General features: G+C 39.3%; 2 protein-coding genes across 7 annotated transcripts in view; both read left to right on the top strand.

The window, feature by feature from the left end:
- Positions 1 to 13897, top strand: part of LOC107200503 (GTP-binding protein 10-like) — a 54542-nt gene extending 40645 nt beyond the window's left edge. Inside the window, exons 1-10 of one of the 3 annotated variants that reach the window (XM_015619121.3) lie at positions 1876 to 2004; positions 2432 to 2620; positions 2714 to 2805; positions 3823 to 3967; positions 6484 to 6557; positions 7523 to 7575; positions 10434 to 10541; positions 11021 to 11098; positions 11944 to 12067; positions 12821 to 13897. In XM_015619121.3, coding sequence (XP_015474607.1) covers positions 2481 to 2620; positions 2714 to 2805; positions 3823 to 3967; positions 6484 to 6557; positions 7523 to 7575; positions 10434 to 10541; positions 11021 to 11098; positions 11944 to 12067; positions 12821 to 13047 — 1041 coding nt within the window. In that variant the 5' untranslated portion in view covers positions 1876 to 2004; positions 2432 to 2480 and the 3' untranslated portion in view covers positions 13048 to 13897. Of the gene's footprint in view, positions 1 to 1875; positions 2005 to 2426; positions 2621 to 2713; positions 2806 to 3822; positions 3968 to 6483; positions 6558 to 7522; positions 7576 to 10433; positions 10542 to 11020; positions 11099 to 11943; positions 12068 to 12820 lie in introns of those variants that run through there. The other 2 variants (XM_015619120.3, XM_015619119.3) reach the window with 2 other exon arrangements.
- An 885-nt stretch (positions 13898 to 14782) lies between these two features.
- Positions 14783 to 23252, top strand: CLDN12 (claudin 12). Of its 4 annotated transcripts, none has more exons than XM_015618317.2 (4): positions 14783 to 14873; positions 17123 to 17190; positions 18552 to 18602; positions 19286 to 23252. In XM_015618317.2, exon 4 carries the CDS (start codon positions 19308 to 19310, stop codon positions 20043 to 20045), a length of 738 nt encoding a protein of 245 aa, XP_015473803.1. In that variant the 5' UTR covers positions 14783 to 14873; positions 17123 to 17190; positions 18552 to 18602; positions 19286 to 19307; the 3' UTR covers positions 20046 to 23252. The 4 variants fall into 4 exon arrangements, with proteins under 4 accessions (XP_015473803.1, XP_015473801.1, XP_015473804.1 ...); XM_015618318.3 differs by lacking the exon at positions 14783 to 14873 and adding an exon at positions 14918 to 15028; XM_015618315.2 differs by lacking the exon at positions 18552 to 18602.
- Positions 23253 to 27514: the final 4262 nt, after the last annotated feature.

Genomic DNA, 27514 nt, shown 5'->3' on the forward strand with positions numbered 1-27514 from the left:
CCCCCAGGGACTCAAACCCAATCAGAGCACCTGGGCCGCCCTTCACAAGGGGTTTGGGGTGGGACAATGTAACTCTTTGTCTCCCCTGAGGCCGCTGCCACAGTTTTACTCTTCAGACCTTACTGATGTCACGATTTACAAAATCATTTCTTATATTCATGACCATTTAAAAAATGTGAAACACTTCAAGCCTTATTAAAGACATGTATTTTTAAATGTCATACTGTGAGAAATCAGGTTGTGATTTGTATCAATCAAATAGCACCCACCTATGTATGTGTGTCTGCAAGCAAAGCAGACAGAGACCATGGGATTATGATAAAGAAGAGTTTTAAGAATCAGCTAAAGTAAGGCACGGAAGTAAGGTTTAACAAGGTAACTATGTAACAGTAAACTTTTAGCTAAGACTTTGTTTTAACAACAAAATTGTAATTACCTACAAGTAATTAATATAAGCTTTACCTTGTGGTGTAAGTTCCAAATTATCCTTTGTTCAAGCTATAAACTGTGTTTTTTTGAGTATAGAAGAATTTGTAATCACTTAAAAAGGGGAAGTAGGACTAACATGAATTGAGAGGCCTTACCAAGGCATTTTGAAACATGCTGACTTTTAAGTTTTGTAATAACTGAGGAAGAGGCCCTATTAAGACATTTTTTAGACATGCTAGCTTTAGGTTGTGGAATGACTAAAAGAAGGCTTGCAAAATGTATGCTGACTAACAGAATATATATGCTTGCTTAGACAAACTGCATAATCAAAAATAATGCTAGTGGAAAAAAAGATATTTTAAAAGAAGAATGGGAGGCTGGAGAGACATCAGGAGACGATCTTGGACCACTTCCCCAACAGATCTTCAAAAACCACAACTGCTGATTATGAAGGAAAGCAGGTAGAAAATAACTGAAAATTTGAGGAAGTGAAGTGCCTAGAATGGTATAAGAAGACTGCCATTCAAACCCTGAATTTGTGCGTTGCGTGTGGCAGAGACCCCCACGCACCCAGTGCTGTAAAATTTACTCATCTTTTATCAAACAAATTAATAAATTTGCTATATTGCTTGATGTATTGGCAAGTCTAGCTTTTCATTTATAAGAATACTTATCCTGAAAAATAGCATAATTTTAAGGTCTCAGTTTCTTGAAGGAGAGCACACCAGCAATATGACCAACAGCCTTTAACGGGTCCAGCACACAGCAGTGAGCCAGCTCACAGGTTCCAAGGAGAGGACACGCTGCTGGAGAGCACTGCTAACCAAAACCTCTCCCCTCAGGCACTCCTGTTGCTGCCAATTTAGGGACCCTCTAAACACCGACAGAGCCAGGTTTATAAATCTCTCCTTTCTAAGCGAGACATTGTTTATTCTGCGCAGGGTGCAAGGTGGAAGTTTTCCAGAAATCAAGCATACCAATTCTCAAGACTTTATATACATATTTTAGTAAGTAAATAAGTCAAAGTTCATCAGTTATCTAGTTATTAATTAGTATTCTATCTTCTGCTGCTTAAATGATTATTTTCTTTCTAGTCTTTTCTTTCTAATTAGTCCACATGCTCAGTGTTCTTTTGATTTGGCGTACTGCTGGTGGCCACCTCCCACTGCTGGATTGTGAAGGCCGTGGAATGGCACCAATCCCTGCCATTACACAGGGTACGGGGACCCGTGGCGCCAGCCAAGGGACAAGAGACCCAGCAGGTGACAAGAGATAGCCAGTGGCATAGCAGGAGCCGCCGGCTCCACAGGACTGTGCGATCCGAGCCCAGGTGGTGCTTTGCCCCGGCTCTCTCCTTTGAGGTTACGGTTTCACCGCTGAGGGAGCCCGCGGGCCGGGCCGCGCCTGCGCGGCTGCAGTGCCGGAGCGGGGCCGCTTCTCTGCTGGCGCCGTGCGGCAGCCGGAGCCGGCCCGCCCTCCTGCCCCGTGCCCTGTGCACAGCCGCGGGCCTGGGCCCGGGCCCGAGCGGCGGCCGCTCCCGCCATGGTGCGGTGCGGCGCGGCGGTGCTGCGGAAGGTCAGTGCGGCCGGCCCGGGGAGCGGCGGGGATGGAGCCGCAGGCAGCGCTCGGGTGGCGGGGAGGGCTGGCGGGGAGCCGCGGTCCCGCTTGCGGGGTCTCTCCGGGGGTTCCCGTGTGCCGGCTGGCGCAGGCCGGTCCCGTCCCGAGCCGTGCTGGCCGCAGTGCCCGGAGCCCGTCGGCGATGTCCCGGGGGGCGGCACACGCGGCTCTCCGGCCCAGCCCGGCCCGCGGCCCTGCGCGCCGTGAGGTGTCGCTGCCGGGGAAGACATGCCAAACACCGATTAAAAACTCTACGCTCTGCTTACGGAAGTTTCATCTGTTGCCAGGAATGATCAGTCCAATAGGTTTTTCACACATTTCCATAAGCGGAATAATAAACAGAACGTATTTAGCTGATGTTGAACCTGTTGTTTTATTAGTACAGCAACTTCATCGACAATTTGCGGGTCTATGTGAGAGGAGGAACTGGTGGAATGGGTTACCCTAATCTGGGAGGGGAAGGAGGAAGAGGTGGTGATGTCTGGTTCGTCGCCCGAGACAAGACTACTTTAAAGAACATCAGGGAGAAATATCCCCAGAAGCGGTTTGTAGCTGGAACAGGAGCCAACAGCAGGTAAGAATCTATTTAATGAGAATTGTTACTTTCAGCTTTACCAGAAAGCAAAATGTCAGCTTAAGTTACTTATCCTGGTTTAATATTTCCCAGTGTTACAGCTCTGAAAGGTGAAAAAGGAAAAGATTGTGAAGTTCATGTGCCTTTGGGAATTTCAGTTCTTGATGATGAGGGCAAGCAGATTGGTAAGAACATTTGCTTTGTTTTAAGGTATCTAATGTTTGTCACATTTATTGATAACATTGAGTGGATTTCTAGTACTAGGATGTTTTAAGGTTACACATTTTCCAAAATATGGCTGTGTTTTTCTTTGTTTGGCCAAAGAGTTGACAAATATACTGTAAAAAGTGTTGGAAAAGTAGGGACCCCTTCCAGAAATTAGCAGTAGTTGGTTTGTATCACTACATACAAGTCCTTTTCTGTTGGAAGCAAGTGTTAAAGGCTGGAAGCCATACTGATCCTCCACAAAACCATTCATGACCTCACATAAATTATGTGAGGTCATAAAGCCAAGTAAATGTCCCTGTGTCTTTATGAATTATGGAAAGACAAAGATCCTTGCTGAATGTCAACATTTTAGATTACTTAAAATGGATATCTGGTTTTTTACTCACCAGGAAGATCTCTTCCAATACTACTCTTGGAATAGCTCTCAATGGTTCATTTGCAGTTTCTCAGAGTTTTTCTTTTTCAGACTGTTTACAATTAAAACTAAATTCTGAAATTGCCCTGGTTTGGATATTTAACTAGATTGAGGTATTGCAAGATTTGTTTATAATTCAGGCATATCAGAGGGGTAAAGATATCCAAATGTTGGTCTTTTTTTGTTGTTTTAATTATTCTGACCCTAAGGGAGATCTCACAGTCTGCATCTTAATGGAAAAAATATGCACTATCTGAAAGGAGGCACATCTTATGAATGCATTATTGAATTCAAATATTGAAAGGTTCAGAACCTCCATCTTGGCCATACTTTGCCTGTCTGCAGTTTTCTTGATATGACTTGACTGTATGACAGAAGAATGCTGGGTGTGATGGCTTTCATTTGTTGCCAAACAAGGAAAATCACCATGACCTTGAGGGAACAGTTCTTGCCAGGAAGCATACAGAAAATTGTCTCATAACTAGAGACATTTAAGTGGAAAATAACAACTGAGCTACTGCAGGGGATTGTGTTTTTTCACTAACAAATTTATTTTCAGGAGAGCTTAATGCAGCAGGAGAGAGATTCTTAGCAGCTCGTGGAGGTCTTGGAGGCTCTTTGGCAACAAACTTTCTGCCTTGCAAGGGTCAGAAGAGAACTGTTCACCTTGATTTGAAACTTATAGCAGATGTTGGCTTAGTTGGGTAAGTACTATAATTTGAAAACTAATATTAGAAAACAAAGTAGTATATTTCAGATTTGATTTCAAAGAAATTTGACAGTTTGGATGATGAGTGTTAATTGTGCATTTGCATTGTCATGTAAGTTATTTGCAATTTGAAAAAATTAGATTGAGTTTAAAGCTATTAAAATTAATTTTAACATTTTGAAAGTATTTGTGATGTTTTGGTGAGTGAAGGGCTTCATGAATCAGGATAATACATAATTAGTAATTTAATTGTATTTAGCAGTTGCAGTGATGGCCACAATATTATTATCACAATATTTATTTAGTAGGTAGGAGGTGCAAAATAGAGCCAAGAACACTGCATATTGTATGTTTAACTTCATGGCACTGGCACAAGTAGATCCTTTCAGTAGCAATTCTGAAGTGAATTCCAAAGACTGTTTCCTAATCTCCCCAAAAAACCAGCTTGTAATGTTGGAAGGAAGTAATTACAAACTACAACACTAGGACTTGCATATTGATGTTGCTGTTTTATAGCAAAGTAGATAAATATATTTTTATTTGGAGAAAGCTTTCAACAACCTGCACTTGTAGTGTAGTACAACTATTGTTCTATTCAGCATCTGCTAACATAAATCAGCCCTGCGGTCCTTATTAATAGAAAAACATTGGAAACATGAAATGATGAGTTTGAGGTGGAAATAATCTAGTTGGTATATACCAATAAAAAATAGAAGCTTGAAGACAGCATGGTTTCTAACTTTTTTTGTTGTTGTTGTTGTTATAAATAATTTTGTTAATATAAAATTTCTCTAAAGTTACATAATTTTCAATTGGTCTTCAGTAATTACATGACAGAATTTTTTTCTTGTTTTGTGCAGTGTGAAAGTACAGGAGTTTTATGATGCTGATGCTTCTTTAATCTTGTATTTTAGCTGACAGTTTGCCTTCAAAATGGATACAAAAATCATTATCATTCAATTAGAGAAGCATATAATTTTCTTATTGAGAATATGAATCAGCCTCCAATGGTTTGTGGTTGTTCTTTGATCTCTTTGTGTTTGCTATTTTCACCTTTTTTGTGAGTGGTTTGCTATTAGATCATGTTAAAAAAACCCCAAAATATGTAGACTTGAGAAAGGCCCTTCAAGTTTGGGTACAGGTTGTGATGTGTTAGTCTAGGTTGCAATTTAAACTTCAAAGAACACATTCTGCTTCAGTGGAAACAAAGTGCTCTCTTGAGGATATGACCAGAGTAGCCTTCTGGAATGTCTTTAAGGCACCTTTGAACATCAGAGTGTACGAAAACTGCACTCAGTAGTTTCCCTGTTATAACAAGAGTCATTAGGTTGCTTTATTTCTTTTTAAGAAAGATTTATGTACAGCCCCTTTATAAAGGCATATAGTATAGTACCAACCTTGTTAACAGGCCATGGTTCTCGGTGTATTCAAGTGGAGAGTATTTGGTTTTCTGTGGGACACCTGCCTTTGTATCTTGTGACTGTGTTGAGTTACACAGTCTGTAGAAAGAGTTTTCTTTGCTCTTGCTGTGGTGAATATTTGTGAATTTGACTGGAACACAAGTCTTGTGTGGACTTTCTGGATGGAGTGCTAAGAATAAAAACTGTAGTCTATCCTTTGATGTCAGGATTAACTTCAAGTTTTACATGTATCAAAGCTATTGTGCCCATTCCAGCTTGGGTTAATCTTTAAAACAGGTGGGTGTTACAATTTCAGTCTTAACTTAAGTTTCCACTTCAGTGGGTACATGTGTTCTGTGAAGAATCTTTTATAAAAGCTGGTGTGTATCCCTTTAGGAACACTTTTATAAGGATGCAGGTATAGCTATCCCTTGTAATGGGAAAATGTTACAACAGACAGGTGTGCACAGACCAGCTCCTAGGTGTTCTTTTAGGTTTACTTAGTAACAAAACAGGTTAGTATTAATTTCAGGATCCCCCATACAGCTTCACTGCCTTAAATCCACGCATAAACTGTGTATGTGTGTGTCTGTGTACAGTCTCAGAGTTTACATTAGCTATGTTAGCTAAACTCTAGCATAAGGTATCCTTGGTACTTCAAGTGTAGACTTTGATAAACCATGATGTGTATGCTAAGAGGCTGTAAATCCAACTGGGAAGATATGTTTGCACGACAGCTTTTTAGAATGCAAGCATAATTTACAAAATTAGCTATGGCACTTAACGAGTGAATCCAAGTATGCCTGGATGGCAATGCTGTATTTCTGTCTGAGTGACTTTGAAAGGTTTCTCTTAAATATATTATACATGTATTTACATAACTCTCTTGCCTGCATCCTTAGGAAGCATTGTTGGATTTAGAAAAATCGTTCAGATTTGATGTCAAAAATTAAATCATAATGCCCTGGGTCTTGTTTGTTTTGGAAAAAAAAATAGTCTGAGTAGATGAGTGTGAAAATGAGTTGTTAGCATCAAAGAGAACATTTGGAAATAAGTATACAGGAATCATATAGGTGTTTATTCAGTGTATCAATCCTGACTTTCCTTCTAGGTTTCCAAATGCGGGAAAGTCATCCTTGTTAAGCAAGATTTCTCATGCCAAACCCCAGATTGCAAATTATGCATGTAAGTTCATACTCTTATTTTTAGAGCAAAATTTCTTTTTTAAAATTTCTTTTTCAAAATTTCTTCATTTCCCAAGAGCAAAATGTCTTTTTCACTGACTTGCTTATAATAAAGGTTTATAATAAAGAATAGGGTATAGCAATGTTGCCTGGCATTTTAATGAAAAGAAATACTTCAAGGAGATACTTGCTGCCCCCGTGTCCAGTTCTTTACCCACCTCAGTTTTTTATGTATACACCTCCACAATTCTTCAACCTACTAATTCAGGGTCTATTTAGCATTTATTTTTTCCTCAGCCCATTTTATTGCAACTGAGACTCTCCGTGGTGTGTAATATCCTCAGTCTACTGAATATGTACTGTCAAGTTCCTTTGCACAAATACCTTGTATGCTTTAGAATTTGCTACCACTTGCAACAGATAAGATTTAGGGGTTTTAATCTGTCCACTGAAAAATGGACAGATTTTTTTTATTATTTTTCTATCAGTAAATTAGAATTAGTTGTCTGATCTACTTTAATTAAAGAGTGCAGGTACTGATAATTCCTGCTGATCATTTTGCACCATTCCCAATTCTCTACAGCCTTTTCTTAGTTTGAAGAGTCCAATTTCACTTTACCTTTCATTGTTTTATCCCTGTTCGGGAGCTAATCCAAAGTCTAGGTAATAGTTTTTGTGTCTGAGACTTCTCTACCTTCACTGTTCCTGTTTTGGGATGACTGGAGCAGAACTGCAGAAAGAGACAGGACTTGGTGAAGCACTGGATTTTTTATGGTCTAATATTCGTCTTTCTTATTTTGATTTCTCTTTGTTCCTTTTCCTCTTTTTTTTTTTTTTTTTTGCTACTGCACATTCATTTAATATGAATACACTGAGAAAGTCCTACAATATTTAAATGTTTTGTAACTTCAACATTTTTTTAAATGTTAAAACCAGTTTTATTTTCTTCCTGTTCCCTTGCCACAGTCACAACAATACAGCCTGAACTAGGAAAGATCATGTATGCAGATTATAAGCAGGTTGGTATGAAACTTCACTCAGATTTGATTGTTTGGTAAAGTTATATGGACTGACTATTTCTGTTCCTTAACAGAATTTCAGAAAGAGAATGAAAAATTGTAGTTATTTTTATGAAAACTTGTCTTTTCATAAGTGTAGCTATAATATGTACATGTCAAATGCAATTACATGGACTTAACAGGAGTTGTGGGCAAAGTACTGTTTTATGAAGTAATAATAAGAGAGTTTCATAGCCAAATACAGTGTTATGCTGTAGAGCTTATTTCAAGTCACTTTAATAAATAGCTCCTCATTTTCCTTTACCTTCTTTTTGTGGTTCTAATCCTGGCTTACAATCTTAGAGGTATGAAATTGTTTATGGAACTGAGATTGCTGTATACACTTTCAAGTTTAGGACTTTAGAAAAATCACTGTTTCAGAGACCAGCCTGTTGTTTTTATTTAGAAGTAGCCAATTTTATGCAAGTTGCCTGTACAGAGAGCTCTGGACTGAGTGAGTAATCTTCAGAATGCAAATAGTGGTACATTTGTCCAATAGCTGAAGATCTACATTAGTGAATGGCAGGGAGTTTTGAGATTATAACCCTGTTACCGTAACTTCTTGTTATGACTTTCAAGGTTGGCTGCTCTTTTTTTTTTTTTTTTTCATTTTTTTGTGTTTGTGGAGTTTTTGTTGGTTTGGTTTGATTTTTGGGGTGTAGGAGTGTTTTTTTGTTTGACGGGTTGGGTTTTTTAATTAAAAACTGAAATAATATGACATGATGGTGATTACCTGAACAGCCAGGATAGTGCACTACCTGACAGGTGAGGCACCTGGGTCCAGTTCCTTTTGTGGTAAACTGTAGTTCTGAAAGACTGGTGGAGTTAGAGCCCTACCACCTTAATTTTTGGAACTTCAGATAAAAGTTGTCAGATAATTATGCCTGGAATCCTTTCTGCAGTATCCACTGAGGAGGAAAACATTGCTAAATGAGACTAGAGAGGCTATTAGATTTTGGACCCCAGCTTCACTTAAAAGTTGCAGCAAATGTTTTCATTCCTCAAGCTTGAATCTTCTTTGATGTGCTTTTATTTTGTTTTTGAAGTGTATGATACATGCAGCACTGGACTCATCACTTTCAAGATAAAAGGCGAGTGCATAAAAGGGTTTCAGATAAGTTAACCAGAAAAACATAAGCCTCAGATATGAAAAGACAAAAAACTACTGTTTTTGCTTTCAGAACCAATAATGCTAGGGAGATTCAGTAGCTGATGCTTGAAATCTTCATTTAACAAACTTCAACAAAGCTGTGTAGGAAAGAAAGTAAGTCTAGTTTGTCTGGTTCGCTGTAGAGATGCATTATTTCTAAGGGATTTTTTTTTTTTTTTAATTCATTTTATCTCCTAGTTCAGGGTAGCTTATCTTAGAAAGCTGTGCTGAAAATAAACAGGATTTTGCATAGCCCTTTCAAAAAACTGTCTGCCATGATTGAGGATCTCTTGCTCATACTGGTGTATCTTTCTCCAGCAAGAGATCTACTTGTTCTCCTGGCTTTCTTTTCTGAAGTCTTTTTGTCATAGCCAGTGATCCTTAACTGTTGGTCATTTCTACAGTTCATGGTTTTTATACCACAGTTTTGGGTACTGTATAGGAACTATATGGACAAAATTCCTGTTTTCTAAAGTCGAGGGAATGAGGGGTTGTGATCATGGAGAACTTCTAGGAGTAAAGGTATTCTCCATATTGCAGCTGCTGAAGCCGAAACAACATAAGCAATGTAATTAAGAACAATAATTGAGATGTCTTTCTTGTATCACTCAAGGGACAATGACTCATTTTCTCCTACAGAACATTGACATTTTTAAAGAGAAAAAATTTATTCATTTTATCTTAGTAAAATATAAAAAAGAAAATACGTGCAAGTTTCTTGGTGCTGTCTGTCATTACTGCTTGAAAAAAAGATACAAAAGTACAGGATCTGAGCAGAGTTGGGTTTCAAGTCTCAGTACCAGATCATGAAAACTAGCAGAAAGCACTTATATTTTCTAACAGAGTATCTGAGCCCCCTTCTGCAATAAGTAGCACACTGGAAATTTTATGGTATACTGGCTTTGGGTACTGTTCAGTTTAATGCAGTTGCTGTCTAAATGGGCATTAGATAGATTTGAAGACCCTACCTTTGCTCTTCTTTACTTCACTCTCTGTCTTAGTTTTCTATGACTTACTGAGTAGCTATTTTGATGGTTTCATTATCATCCTGCTCTTTTTTGGTTTGCCTCAGCTGTCCAGCAGCCCTCTCAACAGCAGAGAAAATGACAAAAGTCCCTGTCCATTGTGGTAGTCTTTGCTGGGCTTTGGCTGATTGATTAATCAAAGTCTCATTTGAGCTCAAGGACAGAAGTCAAATTCTTGTATCTTCTCATTCTCAGGGGAGCAGTGTTAAGTGGGTTTGTATTTGGAATAATAATGCTCTGTAGCCACAAGGAACAGGCATTATTTTATTTTCTAGTGACAGTTTGAATTCTATACAAATGTGATAGCTTAACCTGCTCACCTTTCAGAGTCTGTTTTATTGTCTGGTAATAGCTAAATTTTGTAAGATCTCTGCTGAGGCTGAGGTATTATTATCCTCTATTTTATACGTTGCAGACAGCTATAAAAAGTAGACAGGAGGAATGTGAGGAGCACCAGGTCTGTGTAATAGCAGCATTTTGTTTAATGTGCTTCTAATGATAGATTGTAATTGTATTGAAACAGCCAATGCATATTATTTTGTCTGTGTTCTTTTGTTTATGTGAAATGATAGTCACTGTTTATAGTTTAAAGTCCCTGGGTTTGCTTACTGGAAGTATTTTGTTTGAAACTTTTGTTTTCCTAGATATCAGTAGCTGATCTCCCAGGATTGATTGAAGGTGCGCATGCAAACAAAGGAATGGGCCACAGATTTCTCAAACATGTGGAAAGAACTAAACAGCTTCTCTTAGTTGTAAGTTAAATAAAATTTACAGTTTATTGAAATCAATGTGCAATAAATAAAATACATCTTAATTGCAATGTTGTTGGAATTTCTCAAATAATTTGAAATTTGCATGATTATCATAAATATAGCTGTAATTCTGTTTACAGAATGGAGCACTCAAATGACTAATGATAAATGAAATTATTAAATAGAATTCATTATTGAAAAATTCCAGTTAATTTAGAACAGTGATGTGTTCTAAGCATAACAAAAATGTAAGATCCCCATAATAAGTTTAAAAACGAGACCTTTGAGAAACACTGTATAAGAAATAACCAGTTTGTGCCTCCAGGCTCTGATGTTTCTTTGCTGTATAGTTGCGGTGTGTTGTTTGCCCAGGAGTGGACATTCCATGGACATTCCAGGGCAAAGTAGTTGGTAGAGAGTACCTTGATACTGTAACATAATTTTACACCACAAAGCTGCTTTTTGTGTAACTTTTTCAGGTTGATATTTCTGGGTTTCAGCTGTCTGTCAAGACTCAGTTCAGAACAGCCTTTGAAACGATACTGCTTCTAACAAAGGTAAGTTCTCATCTTCCTATGTGACAGCTGTAGTTACATCTTGAGTCAAGAAAGCTTTGGTTAAGAAACATTCAAATGTCAGGGTGTCTTCTGGATTTACAATGCAAGTTCTGTTAACAAAGAGATTCCAAAATTATGAAGTCTCTATTTTTACTTGTCCAGGTTAAACCACTCTAGTTTATGTTGGGTACCACTTAATTATTAATAGAATTGATTAATCTATGCAGCATGTGAGATATTTCCTACAGTAAATGTAAAAAGACACATCATTCTCAGTTCCCCAATCCAATAGCATTTTAAGAAGTAGAAATATGTGGTTACACTTAAAGCCCTGCCTCGATGCCCTTACTTCATAGCCTAACATAGGTAAGACATCAGGCCCCAGCTTTGCAGACATTCACTGTTTTCATCTCTTAACTATGTTTCTGATTAAAATAATTCATATTATGTAATTTAAAATTTATTTCTAACTGTGTGACTTAAGTTGATAAACCTTCTAAATTTCAGGTATTGCTGCTTAGTTTATTCAGGTTGTGATTTTTCTGAAACTGATTTTGTGTTCATGGATGTCAGAATAAACAAAAAACAGAACTCTCATTCTTTTTGTAAAGGGCATTTCAGAATGAGGTGGCTTGTTTACCTGAAATTTGTCTTTGAGCAAAAAATTACTGAATCACTGAATATTATTTTTTTCTGTTCTTCAATATATCAGCCTTGAGCACCTGAGTCAAACTCACAGCCGCTTGGGCAAGAAAGGCTAATTAAACAAAAGCAAGACAAGATGTAAAATTGAAGTAGCACTTGTTAAATGACAAATACTAAGGGAAATTTACTTTTCTTTCAAGGAACTGGAGCTGTACAAAGAGGAACTTGTAACAAAGCCTGCACTTCTTGCCATTAATAAAATGGATTTGCCTTGTGCAAAGGATAACTTGGATGAACTTATGACACAACTAAAGAATCCTCAGGGTAAATGAAATTCCAACAGTAACTTTCATCAAAAGTAGTAGAAAGATTTCATATGGATAACTCTGTATTGGCAGAGAGGTGTTTGAAACTGAAGTCAGCTACTAAATTTATTATTTGAACACATGTTTAAAATCACTTCCTGCATTTAGAGCTCTGTTTATATGCATTTTTAATGGCTTCAGTGTTGGGAAAGGATTGTAATAAAATAGAGATATCCAGATGATCTTTCCCAACCATGATATGTGAAAGTAAGTTTCCAGTCTCGGTGTCTTCTGGAGGAAGAGTAACGTGCATAGAAGTCCCCTTACAGTCACTGACGTGTAAACCACTTGTCATGTGACTTTGGCCTAAACACATGAAAAATCTGGACAGGTATTTGTGGGTTTACTTCAGTCTTGCAGTTACATTGGGGTGAATTGCTTTCTCTTCCCTGGAGTTTGTAGAAACCAGAAAGGCTTAAGACTGTACTCTCCCATATTCTGCAACTTGGGATTTCTTTCTACTCATTGGAAGTGTATAGGGTCTTCTCATGGCAGTATTAAGAATGGTGTAACTGCTATGTTAGCGCTTGTCTTCTGAGATTTTTTTAGCTATATTTTAAAAGACTAATTAAGCAGATAATATGTATATTAATTGTAGTTATGTTTATAACTGTAATTTATTGAATTTTATTTTCTATTAATGGGATTTTATGGGCTTTGTAGTGATAAAGAATTAGGGGGTTGTACTAACTCTTTCACTACTATTTTTCAGACTTCTTACATTTACTAGAGGAAGATATTATTCCAGCAAATACTCTTGAATTCAGAGAGGTGATTCCTATATCTACATACACTGGAGAAGGAATTGAGGAACTTAAAACATGTCTAAGAAAATCCATAGATGAGCAAGCAGAGGAGGTGAATGAAGAATATCGGAAAAAGAAACTCCTGCTTTTACAAACTTCCAAAGAACAAATGAATAGAAGCTGGCATTCCTGAATGGATGCAGCACATTTTAATATTTTAACTATGCACATGAAGCCTTTGTTGTGCAGACCTTCCATTTAATTTTTCCCTCTTCCATCATTTTCTGCTTCCCTCCATTTGTTTAGGCACTTGGGTAGGGCACAGTGGGGAAAGGGGCAAGTTTTCTTTATTTATGTTGGTTAAAAAGCTCAACAATGTAAAAACCAAAGTATGTGTAACTCAGAGCACTGCTTAACAACTGATGATCCCTGGAGTATTTTTTGCCAAGTGAGAGGAATGGAGGGAATGTAACTTGCCCAAAGGAGCAAGTTCAGCAACTCTTCATGTCCTGTGGGCATTAGAAGAACAAAGGGAAGTTTCTGATGGAGAAATTTTCCACGGTCTGGGGCTTCTAAGGTGAACCAGTTCTCCTATTGTGACAGGCGTTAGATTGTAGGGGTTTTGTTTGTTTTAAGGGTTTAAAGGAAAACACATATAAATGGCTGCAAGGAATTGACTTGTAGGAGCACAAAAAGCAAGACTGATTTGTAATCTTGGAGGTTTTATTGACAACCTGCTGGTGCCTGCTGTAGTCATAGTTGCATAAATCCTGACTCCAAATTCCCATGGTTAATTTGTAATTCCCTCCTTTTATGGAATCGTTGGGTTTATGTTACGTTTAGATGAAAAAAATGGCTTCTTCTCGACAGAGCTATACATTTTTGGAAATTTTTAGTATTCTAGATTTTGTATTACAAGAAGGCACACTTAGAGTTTACTCTGAAAAAAAATCAGAAGTCCTTTATTGTCAGGGTGTTTTCTGTTTTAAAGGTATTAAACTGATTATAAAGCAGAATAAGATTGAATACATCAAAGACTTCTAGTTTTGTCTAGTTTTGTTTTCTAATTTATGTGTCATACCCTGCTTCTTTAAATTTAGTCACTGGGAAGAAAGGTATGGTATCTCATAATGCATTTATTTTATAATTGGTACTGGTTCGTACTTTGATTTCCTTCTAATTTTACTGTGTTTGGGGCTAATATGCTTTCACTAAGGCTAAGAATAAGCTGTCATAAGTTTTGTTACTCCGTTTTACAGAATTGCAGAATCACTTGGGTTAGGAAGGACCTGTGAGATTGAGTCCAACCAAAGATGGAACACCACCTTATCAATTAGACCATGGCATTCAGTGCCACATCCGCTCTTTCCTTAAACACCTCTACCCTCCACCATCATGGGCAGCCCATTACCCTTTCTGTGAAGAAATTCCTCATAATGTCCAATACGAATTTGCCCAGGCACAGATTGAGGCCATGTCCTCTTACCGTGTCGCTGGTTGCCTTGGAGACCCACCTGGCTACAGCCTTCTTTCAGGGGCTTGTACAGTGATAACATCACCCCTGAGCCTCCTTTTCTGCAGGCTGTTTCATAGCCGCAAATAGCATTTTGTTTTTTTACAGACTTTGCGAACACTGGTCTTAACCTCACTCATAAAGAGGGGAGCGGGGAGGTGTTTGGACGAGGAGCCAGCATGGCTTGACCGGAGCTGTCCGCCGTGGACCGTAGCTGCCTGTAGTAGTCAGGTTCCTCCTGCGGTTATCGGTTATAGCCGGCTTATCGGAGGGACGTGTTTTAGAGCACCGGCGTTCTCGGCCGGGGGCAGCGGAGTTCTCCGCGGTGAGCGCAGAGCCGCGGGCGGGCAGGCGGGGCCGCGCCGCCGGCAGTCTCGCTGCGCCGGGCCGGGCCCGCACTGCGCCGGCGCCGCCCCACAAGGCCCCGCGCGGCCGCGGCCTCCCCTCAGCGCGGCGGCTCCGCGGCCGGAGCGGCGGCCATGGCGCCTCCTCTGCGCGGCGGCAAGGTGAGCGGGCACGGCCGGCCCGGGCCCTGCGGCGCTTCCCGGCTCCCCCGAGAACGCGGCAGGCTCGGAGCGCTGTCGCGGGTGGGGGTCGGCGGTGCTCCCCGGGGGGACTCTGTGTTCTCTCCTTGCGTCAGCTGCTCTTTCCGATTCAGTCGGTAAAATTATTACTCGTGCTGCACGTTTTCCTTGGAAGTCCTAATCTGTTAGCTAGGATCGTTAATTCTAAGCCGGTACTTCTATATTTAATTTTAAAAGGAGTTTTGTAGAACGTGGAACTGCATGGTTGATTCTCAGAATTAAAAAAAAAAAAAAAAAGAGTGGTGGTACTGTTTCTGAACCAGTCCCTTAAAACTGGAGAGCTTTAGGCCTCCAGTTTCTGGTAGCCAGTTTCCCAAAACTCATAAAAATTTTTAAACTGCTTATGCTGTTGTGGATACTTGGAAAACCATTTATTTATAAATTGCGTTGATAAATTATACTGCAACTTCTCTCCTAGAGATCTTTACAAAACAGTGATGCTTCCCAGACCGTGGTCTTCTCAAGGCCATGCAAGGGAACAGAGCTGCTTTTACTAATTTCTGAATTATGTCTATAGTAAATTTCCTTTTTGTCGGTTTTGTTTAATTTTATCTTGTGGGCCTTCAATGATTTGCCAGCTTCAGCCAACATCTCTTGCTACAGTAACATGCATCTTTAGAATAGGGGGTAAAATCTGTCCTTATTAAGGGGTGCTATTAGGACTGCTAACTTCTGAGGATCAGATATAAGAGCCTTGCACAGTACAGCTTTAAAATCCTTGCGATTGAAGATGCTGAAGCCAAGAATCTAAGGCAAGGCAGGGTTTTACCTGGCCAAAGTATGCTTTCTTCCCTTGGGCAACTAGTTGAGAAGGGGCTGAGGTCCCTAGTTGTTCAGCTCCACCAGGGCTAGACAGTAAAATCAGGTGGACTAAAGAGAGGAAGAGAAAACCAAAAGAAACTCTGTGTCGGCAGAAATGAGTTGGGTATTGGGGAATATTCCATAGCTCCTCTGTATCTGTTTATTACAACACAGGTTTCATCATTTAATGGGAGAGACTCCTGGGCTGGGCCCAGCTCCCTCTGACAGCTTTGTTTGCCTATACTAATTTTCTTCTTAATTATGTTGTTGTGGTTGTTCATGGGTGTGAACCTGCAGAGGGAGGTCTGTGTGTTTATCTTGGCTTTAGCTGCAAAGTGCACAGAAAGCTTGAAAATTTGTCAGTAATGTTAGTGAACAAAAGCTGCTGCTCCAAGCTGTGTGTCTGCTTTTGTGTGTCTTGTATGCAGTAGCATTCATATTAATGAGTTTCCAAATCTGAAGCCCTCTTTCTCATTTAGTGAAAAAATCAGGGTTCATGACTTTGTTGTAAAGTCTCTTTCTTGCCTAGATAGTTTGATAGAAGAATGTCTTTGATGTTTTTGTAGGTGATAGAGCCAATTCATATATGAATTTTATAATATTTCAGGGTTTAATATGGGTAGTTTAGAATAAACTCTGTCTTTGTATATGTTAGCCCAACAAACTTGCCTTTAGGTTGTAACTACTAACAGTCGCTTACTGACATACTTGGAGGTCGATGCTGTCCAGTAGTAAAGTGAATTACCTATTGTGACCTGCAGATTTGATCTTGAGACCTAGATGTGGGTGTAGAAAATCCACAAGAGGAGCTTTTCCTCTGGAAAAGCTTGACAGCCATTGAAAAGCCATTACTACTGTTTCCTGTTTTTCTCCAATTTCCTTGAAACTGTCGTGTAGGAGGCAGGAAGGAATAGAGACCCACAAGATGTATAAACAATTTAGAGCTTGTGCTTTGTTTTCTGACGTTAAATAGTCATTGCAGCCTTTCCTCACTGCTGTTTAAGTGCAGTCTTGAACCTAACATCTGCAGTAATCATTCTGTATGGCTTCTTATAGATTTTTTGCTAAAAACATAAAATTCTGAATGCAAACTCTTTGTCTTGGAACACCCATAAGGAAAGCAGTTTTTTGTACCCTTGTCTTTTGAGATGAATAGACTGAGAACAAGCTCTGGAGAAAAAAAATTAAGAAGAAAAAAAAAAAGAGTAGTTTGAGTTTTGATTTTTAAATAAGAGTAAATTGTAGGCGATGGAGTTGGCCTAATGCAAACATAGCTGATATTCCTAATTCTTGAATTACAGTGTAAATGCTGTTGCTGAAATTGCATGGAACAAATGTGATATTGACTCTTTCTTTGTTCTGTTTCTTAGCTCCAGTAACACCTTTTTTCCCACTTGTAGAAGTTGCTAAGGTTTCTCTTGATTTGAGGACACTGCTGGTAAGTACATTGAAGCCATCTAATTAACACAACACTTGTTTTGTTACTGTCTTCATCAGGGATCTGAGCTATAATTACAGTCATAAAGCCATCAGTATTTGCAAAATGGGATAGGTCTCTCCTGGTGGAAGGGATGGTGGGTAACTTGCCTATTTGCAGTAATCTACAGATTCAGAAACAGCAGGTTTCTGAAAATGGTCAGTCATGTGTTTATTCCAGCTGTTTCATGTATAGCTCTATCTTGGAGTCTGCCCTGTCTGCATGGAAATTTTATGCAGGTAAAGGCAAGCTGTTTATGGAAGAGCAAAACCATCAAGCTTGAGGAGAACAAAATTTGATGCAATATTAGATTTACCTGTCAAGTTCATTTGCTATAGTTGCATTTTCTTGTAAGTTGATTGTTTTGACCTTACTGAAGTTAGGGTTAAGCATCATATTAAAATAATCATGGTGGAAATATTTCTGGTCCCCCTACCCAGGGGTTATCCTGTTAATGACCTGACATCTGAAAAGTTTACTGCCTTGGGAAGAGAAGCTTGCCCACGCTCAGCTGTCCTTAGCAACAATATAATGCTGTCTTTCTGACAAATAAGATAGTTTCTACCATAAATGTGGTTGTCATTATTTCTTTCCAGAGAAATTTACAAATTATTTACAAAACTGTGATCAGCACTTAAATAGTGCCCACATTCCAGTGCAATTCCTCAGGGTTAGATGGCATAAAATTGCCTAATGATTTCTTAGGAAACAAATTGAACTTCATTTATTTGTCTATAAATCAATAGAATGCTGGCTAGCTACATGGCTTGGTAATGCTTTTAGTGTATTCCCAGTATGCATGGGCATTCCTTATCTGAAAACTGTAGCTCCCTGTTTATTGGATGTATGCAGGTGTAAAAGGAGAGTGAGGAATCAGATCCAGTTGCCTTTTTGTTTGCAACCTTGTCTATAACTTTTCTGTGATACAGATACTCAGTTACTTGTATATGCATTAAGCAGAACTTCTGGTACTTAAGGAATTGGTTTATGACTTTGGGCATTTGACAGATATGCACAATGCAGTATAATTAGGAAGAAATTTCAGGAGGAGTTTATAACTGAATGGCAGTGAGAATTTGTACAGTATCTGTTCATTTCTAGATACTATAATTCTTAGTGTCCAGCTTCAGGCACACTCTGGTGTAAATGCTCAGTGCCTGTTATGTATTAGGCTTCTTTAAAACAACTTGGGCATGCAGAGAAGGGATAACCTGATTTATCTCAAATCAATATCAATCTGATAAAAAAAAAATCAATATCAAACTGATACTGAGTCTTTTTTTATTTTGTTTCTGGGTTTTTTTCGGTTTTGTTTGTTTTAGGTGCATCATTAAGACTTTCTCATCATCTCTGCAGGCAAGAGGCTATAGTAGGTATGCGGACAGTGGTTATATTAAAAAGGAAGCAATATTGACACTTTCTCTGAAGTAGAAGATGTAGTAGAAAACTGAAAAGCCATCTGTTTTCAGTAATTGTTTGTGTGCTCGGACAGTTGAGTCTGAAAGGCAAGAGTAGTATGGAAGAACTGTTGCTGTTGAAAATCTCACTGTGAATTACTCAGCAGAGCCTCCACCACTACCTCACAGCTCTTGTCAACAGTTTGGCCTATATAACTGCCTGCATATGCATTCCTTGCCAGCCTAATGTTAAGGAACTCCTTTTTACTCATGCAGCAGCATGGTAGGACTGAGCATGCATTCTGATACTGTATCTGGACTAAAGACAGGGAGCTGCCAGTTTAGGGCAGGTGAACTTAAATCATGCTTAAATCATGGCTGTGTTGACTAACACATTCAAATGTGCTTCTTTCTCATCTTGAACACAGTGACTTTAGCAGTCTGTCAGCTGAGACGTCATAACAGTCTGTGAAATAACCTGATGTTTCATTAAAGCGTGAATATGGTGGTGTTACCACTGTCTTAAGTGTGTCAGACGAAGAAGGTGCCACAGAGTTTGTGCCTACCAGCTGTCATCTGAGTTCACTAACCTGGCACAAATCAGCTATAGTCAGTCCTGTGTCCACAGTTTTCTTTTACATTTCTCTTTTTAATTGCAGGAAACAACCTCTGTGGGCAAATATGGGCTGCCGGGATGTTCATGCAGCGACCGTACTGGCCTTCCTCAGTGGAACAGCCTCAGTAGCTGGGCTCCTTGCAGCAGTTCTGCTTCCAAACTGGAGGCAAATGAGACTGTACACATACAACAAGAATGAGAGGAATGTGACCGTTTACACTGGACTCTGGATTAAGTGTGCGCGCTTTGATGGGAGCAGAGACTGTGTGATCTATGACCCACAGTGGTACACGGCTGTCGATCAGCTGGATTTGCGTGTTCTTCAGTTTGCCCTTCCTCTGAGTATGTTTACTGCTGTCTCAGCTCTGTTCCTCTGCATGATTGGCATGTGTAACACAGCCTTTGTGTCCAGCGTGCCAAACGTCAAACTGGCCAAGTGCCTGGTAAACAGTGCGGGCTGCCATCTCGTGGCTGGCCTCTTGTTCCTGCTTGCCTGTGCCATTTGTCTCACTCCGTCCATCTGGGTAATTTTTTACAACAATTATCTGAACAGAAAATATGAGCCTATCTTCAGCTTTGACATCTCTGTATTTATTGCCATTGCCAGTGCTGGCGGTCTGTTTTTCACTTCCATTTTGCTGTTCCTGTGGTACTGTGCATGCAAAAGCCTCCCTTCTCCTTTCTGGCAGCCTCTGTATTCCCACGCCCCCAGCATGCACAGCTATGCCTCTCAGCCCTACTCCGCACGTTCTCGCCTCTCTGGTGTAGAAATTGACATTCCTGTTGTGACACATTCATCTTAAGGAGACAAAGCCTTGGAAGCCAAGTTCTTGTGCTCGTTCAAGCCATGAAAGTTGCAGGCTTGATTCTCTGTGCTGCCTGCCCCGCACTGAGCATAATCCTTGGCAAGGTTAAGTTTCCCAAGGCGCAAAGCCATGGAGGCCTGAGTTCAGCAAGTCTGTTGCTGTTCTGGTCTGTTTGTTATTTCCTGACCACCTTTCCTTTTGGTTTTTTTTCATTTTTTTTACTCTGAGCTCACTACAGTCAAAGTTGCTGCTAATGCTGGAACAGTACACTACCAATTGTATGTATCCATCCTTTTACTTACTGATCTCAAAGCAGGTTTGAACCTCTTTGAAATTTGATAAGCTATTCTTAGATTCCGATCTCATTGTAAGGCCCCTGCACCTGTGTATTACCCAGGCAATGGAACTGGGTGTAGGGGATTCACTGAGTTTCTTGTTCACCCAGACTACATATTGTAATATGTGATGTCTGAAAAGGGTGTTTGGCAGACTAATTCAGTTCTGTGCACAGTTCTTTGTTTTTTGCTGTATGCACAAACAGATACCTGCTTAGGAACTTCTGTAACAGAATTAGTGCCAAATTACCCTTTATTTTCAAAGTAGTTATCAGAAGGAATAAAACTGATTTAACTAAGAGTGTTGTTCTGTGCTGTAATAGCATTTTGTGAATTACTGGAGGCTAGAAATCTTTTGTGAATTTTATTTCTAGTCGGTTTTTTACTAATTCACTAGCAAATTCACTAGATCTATTTTGTGATTAAAACAAAAAAAGTAGTATTTTAAAGTTGTGATTAGAACCTTGAATGTTTTATTTGAAAGCCGTCTTAAGAATGGATTTTCAAGTAGGATATAAAGTGTTCAGTTCTGGAGAGAAATGTCACTCACAGCAAAAAGGTTTAGGAAAATCATAAAGAATTCTGAAGACTATGAAAGATTCTTTTGAAACACTGTATACAAGCATCTTTCTTTCTGAAAAGGGAATTATAACCCTGGGGAGAGATTTTTTTAATTACATACTTTTAATGAATATACAAGGAACAATGAGCTCATGTTTTTTTTCAGAGTTGATCTTTATGGTTGATAGACTTTTCATGCTGCAGCTTATTTCATTACTGATTAAAACTTAGCCTTTTCAGCCTTGTTCTTTAACACCTTTCAAATTCAGCTGTTTTAAAATCCAGTTATTTCCCCTGCTGCCACCTCATAAATGCAGAAAGTTTCCAGTTCCTATTTTCCATAAGATAAGATTTTGAGTAACTTGTGAGCTTCACCTTGTAGCTCTACAAGGATGAGGAGGGATTGTAAATTCCCAACCTGGGATGTCTTTAAATCACTTTTTGCCTTCTAAAATGCAGAGCAGCAGGTGAGCCCTCAGGATCAAAGCTTTTCAATATGGGCTTTGACATTACTTGAAAATTTGATGACAGTGAGTTGAAGAGTGCTATAATAAGGGAAGCATTTGATTCTCTCAGGTTTTGGTAAATTGAGATCTTAATGTTTAAAATGTCATCCCAGTAGGGAAAGTTGTTTTGATTGGTGGCATTCTGGAGCTTAGTGGGTATTTGCATTTCATTAATCCCAGAATAAATTTGTTTTTCTAAAAAAATCCAATCAAGTTCTTTAATTCCAGTTCTGAAAATTCATCCAAGGTCCTGAAAACCATTTAGTTTTCTGCTCTAGGTAGAAATAGAAACAAATACTCTACTGGGCAAATCTTGTTCTGTTAAAATCTGTGAAATAACAGTATGTAAACAAAGATTGTGTTTTAGATGGTAGATCTCAGACTTCAGTGGACTGAGGGAGGAAGCTGATCTCAATCATAGCTCCTAGCATAGTCAGTAAAGTGACAGGCCTTTAAGACAGTGCTTGATTAAACAACAGTCTTAAGGAATTAACACTGTAGACAACAAAAAATACATAAGGAGATACGCCTCTAGAGGCCTAAAGATGAGCTTAATAATCTTAGGTTTACAAGGTATGAGAGTATGAAGTATCTTTTTTAAGCAGATCATGAGTTGTGTGGGATTAGAATACGTGCAATGACATGCAAGCCAGGTTTTTTTTCTTCAAAACTGAACTTTGTTTTGCTGTTAATCTGGTTGTCCAACACTTGCTGGTTTAGCTGCCTGTATCCTTTAATGCCTTGTAAGGTCAAAGCAAAGGGGCCACTGGTTTGTGATTTAGCATCATCTTGCTTCTGCATCACTTCAGTCTTTTCTTCTTTGTGCCTTGCTCCAGTTATGAGCTGGCCAGTAAATGTTACAGTCAGCGTCTGATACACTCTTTGAGCTGGAATTTGCAGAGAATTTTGATCATTTTTAAGAGCTGATGAATATGTCTCTTAGTGACTTTAAAAGGAGCTGAATTTTCAGCATCTCCAGAACAAGAATGACAGCCTGGCAAACTGTTCTTGCTTTCTACAAGAATATAAGTTTAGCCAGTGTTGTTTTCTGTGCACTTTAATAGCAGATGACTCTGACAGCTCTTTTGTATTCTGACTTTGATTTTTATGCACAGAACTTTTAATTAGTATTTGCTGCTGCCTAAGCTGATAACTCATTGCTTTGAAAATTGTCTTTCCAAAAGTCAGACATGAGTGAGTTACGAAAAGTGGGGCTCCAGAAAATAATGGATTCCAGCATAGGTTTTAGTTAGCAAAAAGACTGTTGCATCATGTTCTATCACCGAAGCACGGCTGGTTTTCTTTCATCAATGCTGTTAATATGTTTCTGCTGCATCCTAAGTGAAATTACCTGGAAGTGCTGTGCTGTATTTCCTTTGTTACAGAAAGAGATGGCCAACCTGTGACACTTGAGCCGAGTGCCACTCTAACATTTTTTTTTGCTAAGGTTGCCATTGTGCCCAGCACCAGGGCTGGGGAGTGACAGGGCTCCCTGGACTGGGAGAGAACACAGGTACCTGCAGGTATGTCTGCCAGGGAGCAGCCTCTGGGGAGCACTTTGCAGCTCAAAAATGCAATGCTGCACCTTCTCGGGCGCTGCTGTGTGCAGGACAAGCACTTTGGGTCTTGAACAGAAAGATTTTAATTTGTAGCTTGTGCACTAAAGGTTGGGTGCTCTGGGATTACAAGAACCTGTATTTTTTCAAGTAGTTACTGTCCAACTTCTTGAAATTGTGTTAAGTGTTGGTTCTTTTTATGTGAAACAGAAGATATGTATTTTTAATAAAAGACTCTCATACAGATGCAGTTTATTTTGATTAATTGTGTTGAAAACAGTAGCTACTAGATTATGAAAGACTTTACCTTTTGATACTGATCACCAGACTTTCAGATGCCTTAACACATTTAAAATGTGTATACTGTGTTTTAGTTGCCTAATTTTATAGGACTCCTGCTTTGAGCAAAACAAAATAATTTTTAAAAGCATCACAAAACCCCAAACTAACCCTTCTGAAAAGGGGGGATAAGCCAAACTCCTGCCCTCCCATCTGGTGTGCCGGATGTGCTGTCAGCCGGAGAACATGCTGCCTCCTGACCTGTGAAAGTCATTGGGCATCCCAGGGACTTGTGGCAGTCCAGAAGGATGATAGTGGTTCTTGGTGCTTCACTTCTGTGTTCTTGTGTGCTGCTCCTGGCTACTACAGCTCAGCAGTATTATGGTGACTCAGTACTGAGCCTTTCCCCATTCTTAAGAGGTGAAACACAAAAACCCTTTGAGCGTTAAAATGCCAATACTATAGTTCAAGTTCACAAAACCTGAATTATTTTGCAGAATAGAATGAGACTTGCTGGTAATTCCTCAGGATTTCTAGTCTTCTCTAGTGGCATTCTAGGAGATTCGGTTTTTATCTGTTTTGGGAAATAGTTTGTATGAGAACTGTTCTTGTAGAGTAGGCACAGTAAAAAGCAGTTGTCGGTACCACAACTCATTTGAGGGGGTGGAAAAATGATTTTATATTCTCTGCTTCAGTGATTTCCTTAATTTCCTTCTTTGCTGTCACTTTCAGACAGGCCTCCTCTCTCTATGAGCTGGCAGAAAGCTAGGGGCTGGTTAGATGTTGGCATAAATAGTGGGATGCAGAGAACTCAGTTTCTCCCAAAATGTGGGAATGACTCATTTTTTTCATTTTTTTTTTTTATAAAAAAACTACCCCACCTATTTATGCTCATTGGAAGCAAATATCTTGGCAGTGTTTCCCTTGTTTTATTTCCCAGGACTTGGGTTCACATGTGTGGTTCATAAGGTGTGTAATGTTACTTATCCTTTCATGTACTTACTGATCTGTAGTGCACCTCAGAAACAGCATATGCTTTCCTGTAAGGTTCTTGTTCCACTGCTGCATCGTTACTCATCAAGAGGGACATACCGAAGCGTCATTGGAGGATAAGAAGTTCTTGCTGTTTTCAAAACTGCTTGTCTATGTTCAAAGAGTCACTTTGGTTACTCATGCTGGGCAGTATAGAACCTTGTCTTCTGGGTGTGGCAGCTGCAAGATGTAAAGGCTGAGAACAGGACAATAGAAATTGTGGTGAGCTGTAGGGTATAAGTTATTGACTGTTTTGAGGAGAGAGACCAGACAGCTGGACTTCCAAGAGCAGGGTTGTTGTCCTAGTTTCTGTTCTAGAAAAGAGAAAAATATGTAATGAAAGCTCTTAAGTGTTTGAATAGACTCTACTTGACATCCAAGACTCCCAGAGGAATATAAGCAAACTTGGAAAACACAGCATACAAGTACTGGCCAGGCAGTATGTGTCCTTGGGGACCACAGACATTGACCCAAGTGCTCAGTACCATTTCCTAGCTATATGCCTTGCCTGCTGTGTAGCCATCACTGCCAAGGCTGACATTTCAGCACCAAAGCTTGCTGCTATCCAGTTTCTCTGGTCTTATCACTCCATATTACAGCCCTTCCACCAGTCAGAGGGTCTGTAACCATTGATACTGTGCTAGTTCTCTTGTCAAAGCCACAATATATTTATAAGTAAATGCGTAAGATAATTTACAAATTTACATTGGCATTTTAATAAATACTAGAAGTTATGTCAAAAATAAGTTGTTTCCTAAAACAGGTCCTGGATCTATCTTGTGTTACTGCAGACCCTTTGTGACCTACTCTTCAAGAGGCTTCAGCATGTGATTTTTTTGATGGGCTTAAGCAGATGTAAATACAGTCTGCCACCAGATGATGAAATCATGTTTTACTGCTCCTTTTGCTATTTATCTTTTCTGCTTATTTAGTTTTCAGCCCAGGTGGCTAATCTGGTCTGCCTCCTGGTCACAAGCTCTACTGCCAACACAAAGGAAGGCAGTGGGAGTAAGTGAGTGGAACAAGGGCAAGATGTCAGTCTTAGGTTGATTGTTCATGAAGCCATGATACCCTTGTTTTCTCACTTAGTGAGCAATTTGAATAAGAAAGATTACGTTAATTTGAAAAATTTTTAAGGTGGTTTTTGTTTATCAACTGTAGAAGTTGTTGAAAAATGCTGCATTTGGAGAAAAAACACATTAGCAAGGCAAAAAAAATCATGTTTCAGAACATTTCAGAGTTTGTTCCTTTGTTCCTTTCATCCTAATTCATTCAGAAAGACAGTATGGCAAGAAAAAAAAAGGTAATGAAGCACAAAAAGGAGTTGAATTCTATCAAATTTGAAGATCACACTGCTTTAGACTATAAATGTATGCAGAAACTGATAATGATATTAGTAAGGAAAAGAGCTAATTTTTTAGTAGATTAATAGTGCCAGATAGTAAGGTATTCACATTCTAGGTTAGATGTGAATAGTTTAGTGTTATCTCTAGAGACTCAGCACCATGGATTACTATGATTTCACCGTTTTGACTCTTTAATCAAGTCAGCTCAGGTTCTACTGTTTTGTTATGGTATTCTGTAGACAGGTGGAATTTTCTGGCAAAACTCTCATCTCGGGAAGCAGCTGACAAAGAATTACATTTTCACAAAATGGGCTTAGTTGAGGGCATGTTTTCTACAGTGCAGCTTCAGGTAAGTGAGATTGCACAACTTTAGCTGCCTTCTGTTTGATTCAATTATACATCTCACAGGGAAGGCCTTGAGAATACAAGCCCAGTCATAAAAAACATATTCACCTTTCTGGTCTTTGTGAGGCTTGTGGTAGGGGCACCTTCAGATCTAACTTGTTACTGCAACTTTGACTAAATGCTGTTGACCTCTGCAGGTGCAGAAGTGAAGACATTTCCCTTGCAAATACTTGGATGAATCAGCTGAACAACTGGGAAAGAGCTGGCTCTGCCAGCTTGGTGGCACACTGGGGACACTGGCAGCCACAACACAAGTTTCTGGTACTGTGGCCAAGCAGAGATGCTGGTGGGGCTTTCAGCAGTCCTTGTGTCAGCTGTTACAGAGCTCATCGTTCACTGAGCTGCAGCAGTCCCAGTTACCTTGCATGTACACTTAGAAACGCTGTGTGGCTGCACCTTAATTAGCCAAGGAGTTACGAGAACCCTGAGAACCACTAATCTTGGTGGTTGATGCCTTCATGCCTCACTTGAGAATTCCCCTGGGAGCTGTAATTCTCTTAGGCTCTCAGCACTAATCTACTCAGAGCTGCTATAGAAGATCTTGAACACTTGGCAGAACAGAATTTGTTCAGAGAGAATTTCACTACTCACGGTAAGACTCAAACACATCACAAACACTTACTGGTTTGAAACTCACTAAAAGAATTCAAAAAGGTCTTACTAGACATATAGCATGAAAACAACATTATTTGATGAAATATGCCTCTGAGCTTCTTGTGTGTGCATACAAAAGTACTAAAACCTTGCAGCTTTTGACTTGCCAGTCAGCCAAGTAGATTACCATTTCTAGAGAAGAAAGGTTGCCTTTGACAGTTTCTGTCCATAGAAAATTGTCCTTTTCTTCTAAGAGCCTTTCTGTACATCGTAACTGTCTTTGTTTCATGGATGTCTTCATTCCCTAAAGAATTTCAGGGTCCTTCTGCATTCCTAGCATGGGCAAGCCAGTTCTCTGGGACCAGAAGTCCACAGCAGCCCTCCAGGAACCATTTTTTACAAGACATTCTCTCAGGTGACATCTCATTATTTTTGTAGTGCCCCAGAGATGGCATTATGGGGCTGCAGAAGCTCCTGTGTGGTCTGTCAAAGATAACAAGCCTAGATTTGCTTGAATATTATTGTAAATTAGCAAACTAAAATTGGTCATGTTTCCTGCATTGGTTCTGGAACATATTTTTCTTACAGCTATTTTTACAATGTTTTGCATTTCATCTTGATACTAGCCTCTACTGAAATACTTCAACACATTTTCTTGGGTTTATTTCTGGCTCTGGTGTCACATCTTTTTAACAGGAATAAATACAAGTTCCTAATGTCAGAGAGCTATCAATTCATTTTCTTGAGCTCTTAAAGTTTCCTCTATGGCTTTAAATTGTTATTACATTTCCTGAAAATATTGTCTGTATCCATCCACTGTGCCTGTTGTGTCTTTTATCATTTGTCCAAAGT

The sequence above is a fragment of the Parus major genome, chromosome 2 (genome assembly GCF_001522545.3).
Source record: "Parus major isolate Abel chromosome 2, Parus_major1.1, whole genome shotgun sequence".
In the NCBI taxonomy this organism is placed as follows: Eukaryota; Metazoa; Chordata; class Aves; order Passeriformes; family Paridae; genus Parus; species Parus major.

Coding starts and splice junctions, on each gene's coding strand:
- CLDN12 (XM_015618317.2), top strand. CDS start 19,308: ATGGGCTGCCGGGATGTTCATGCAGCGACCGTACTGGCCTTCCTCAGT.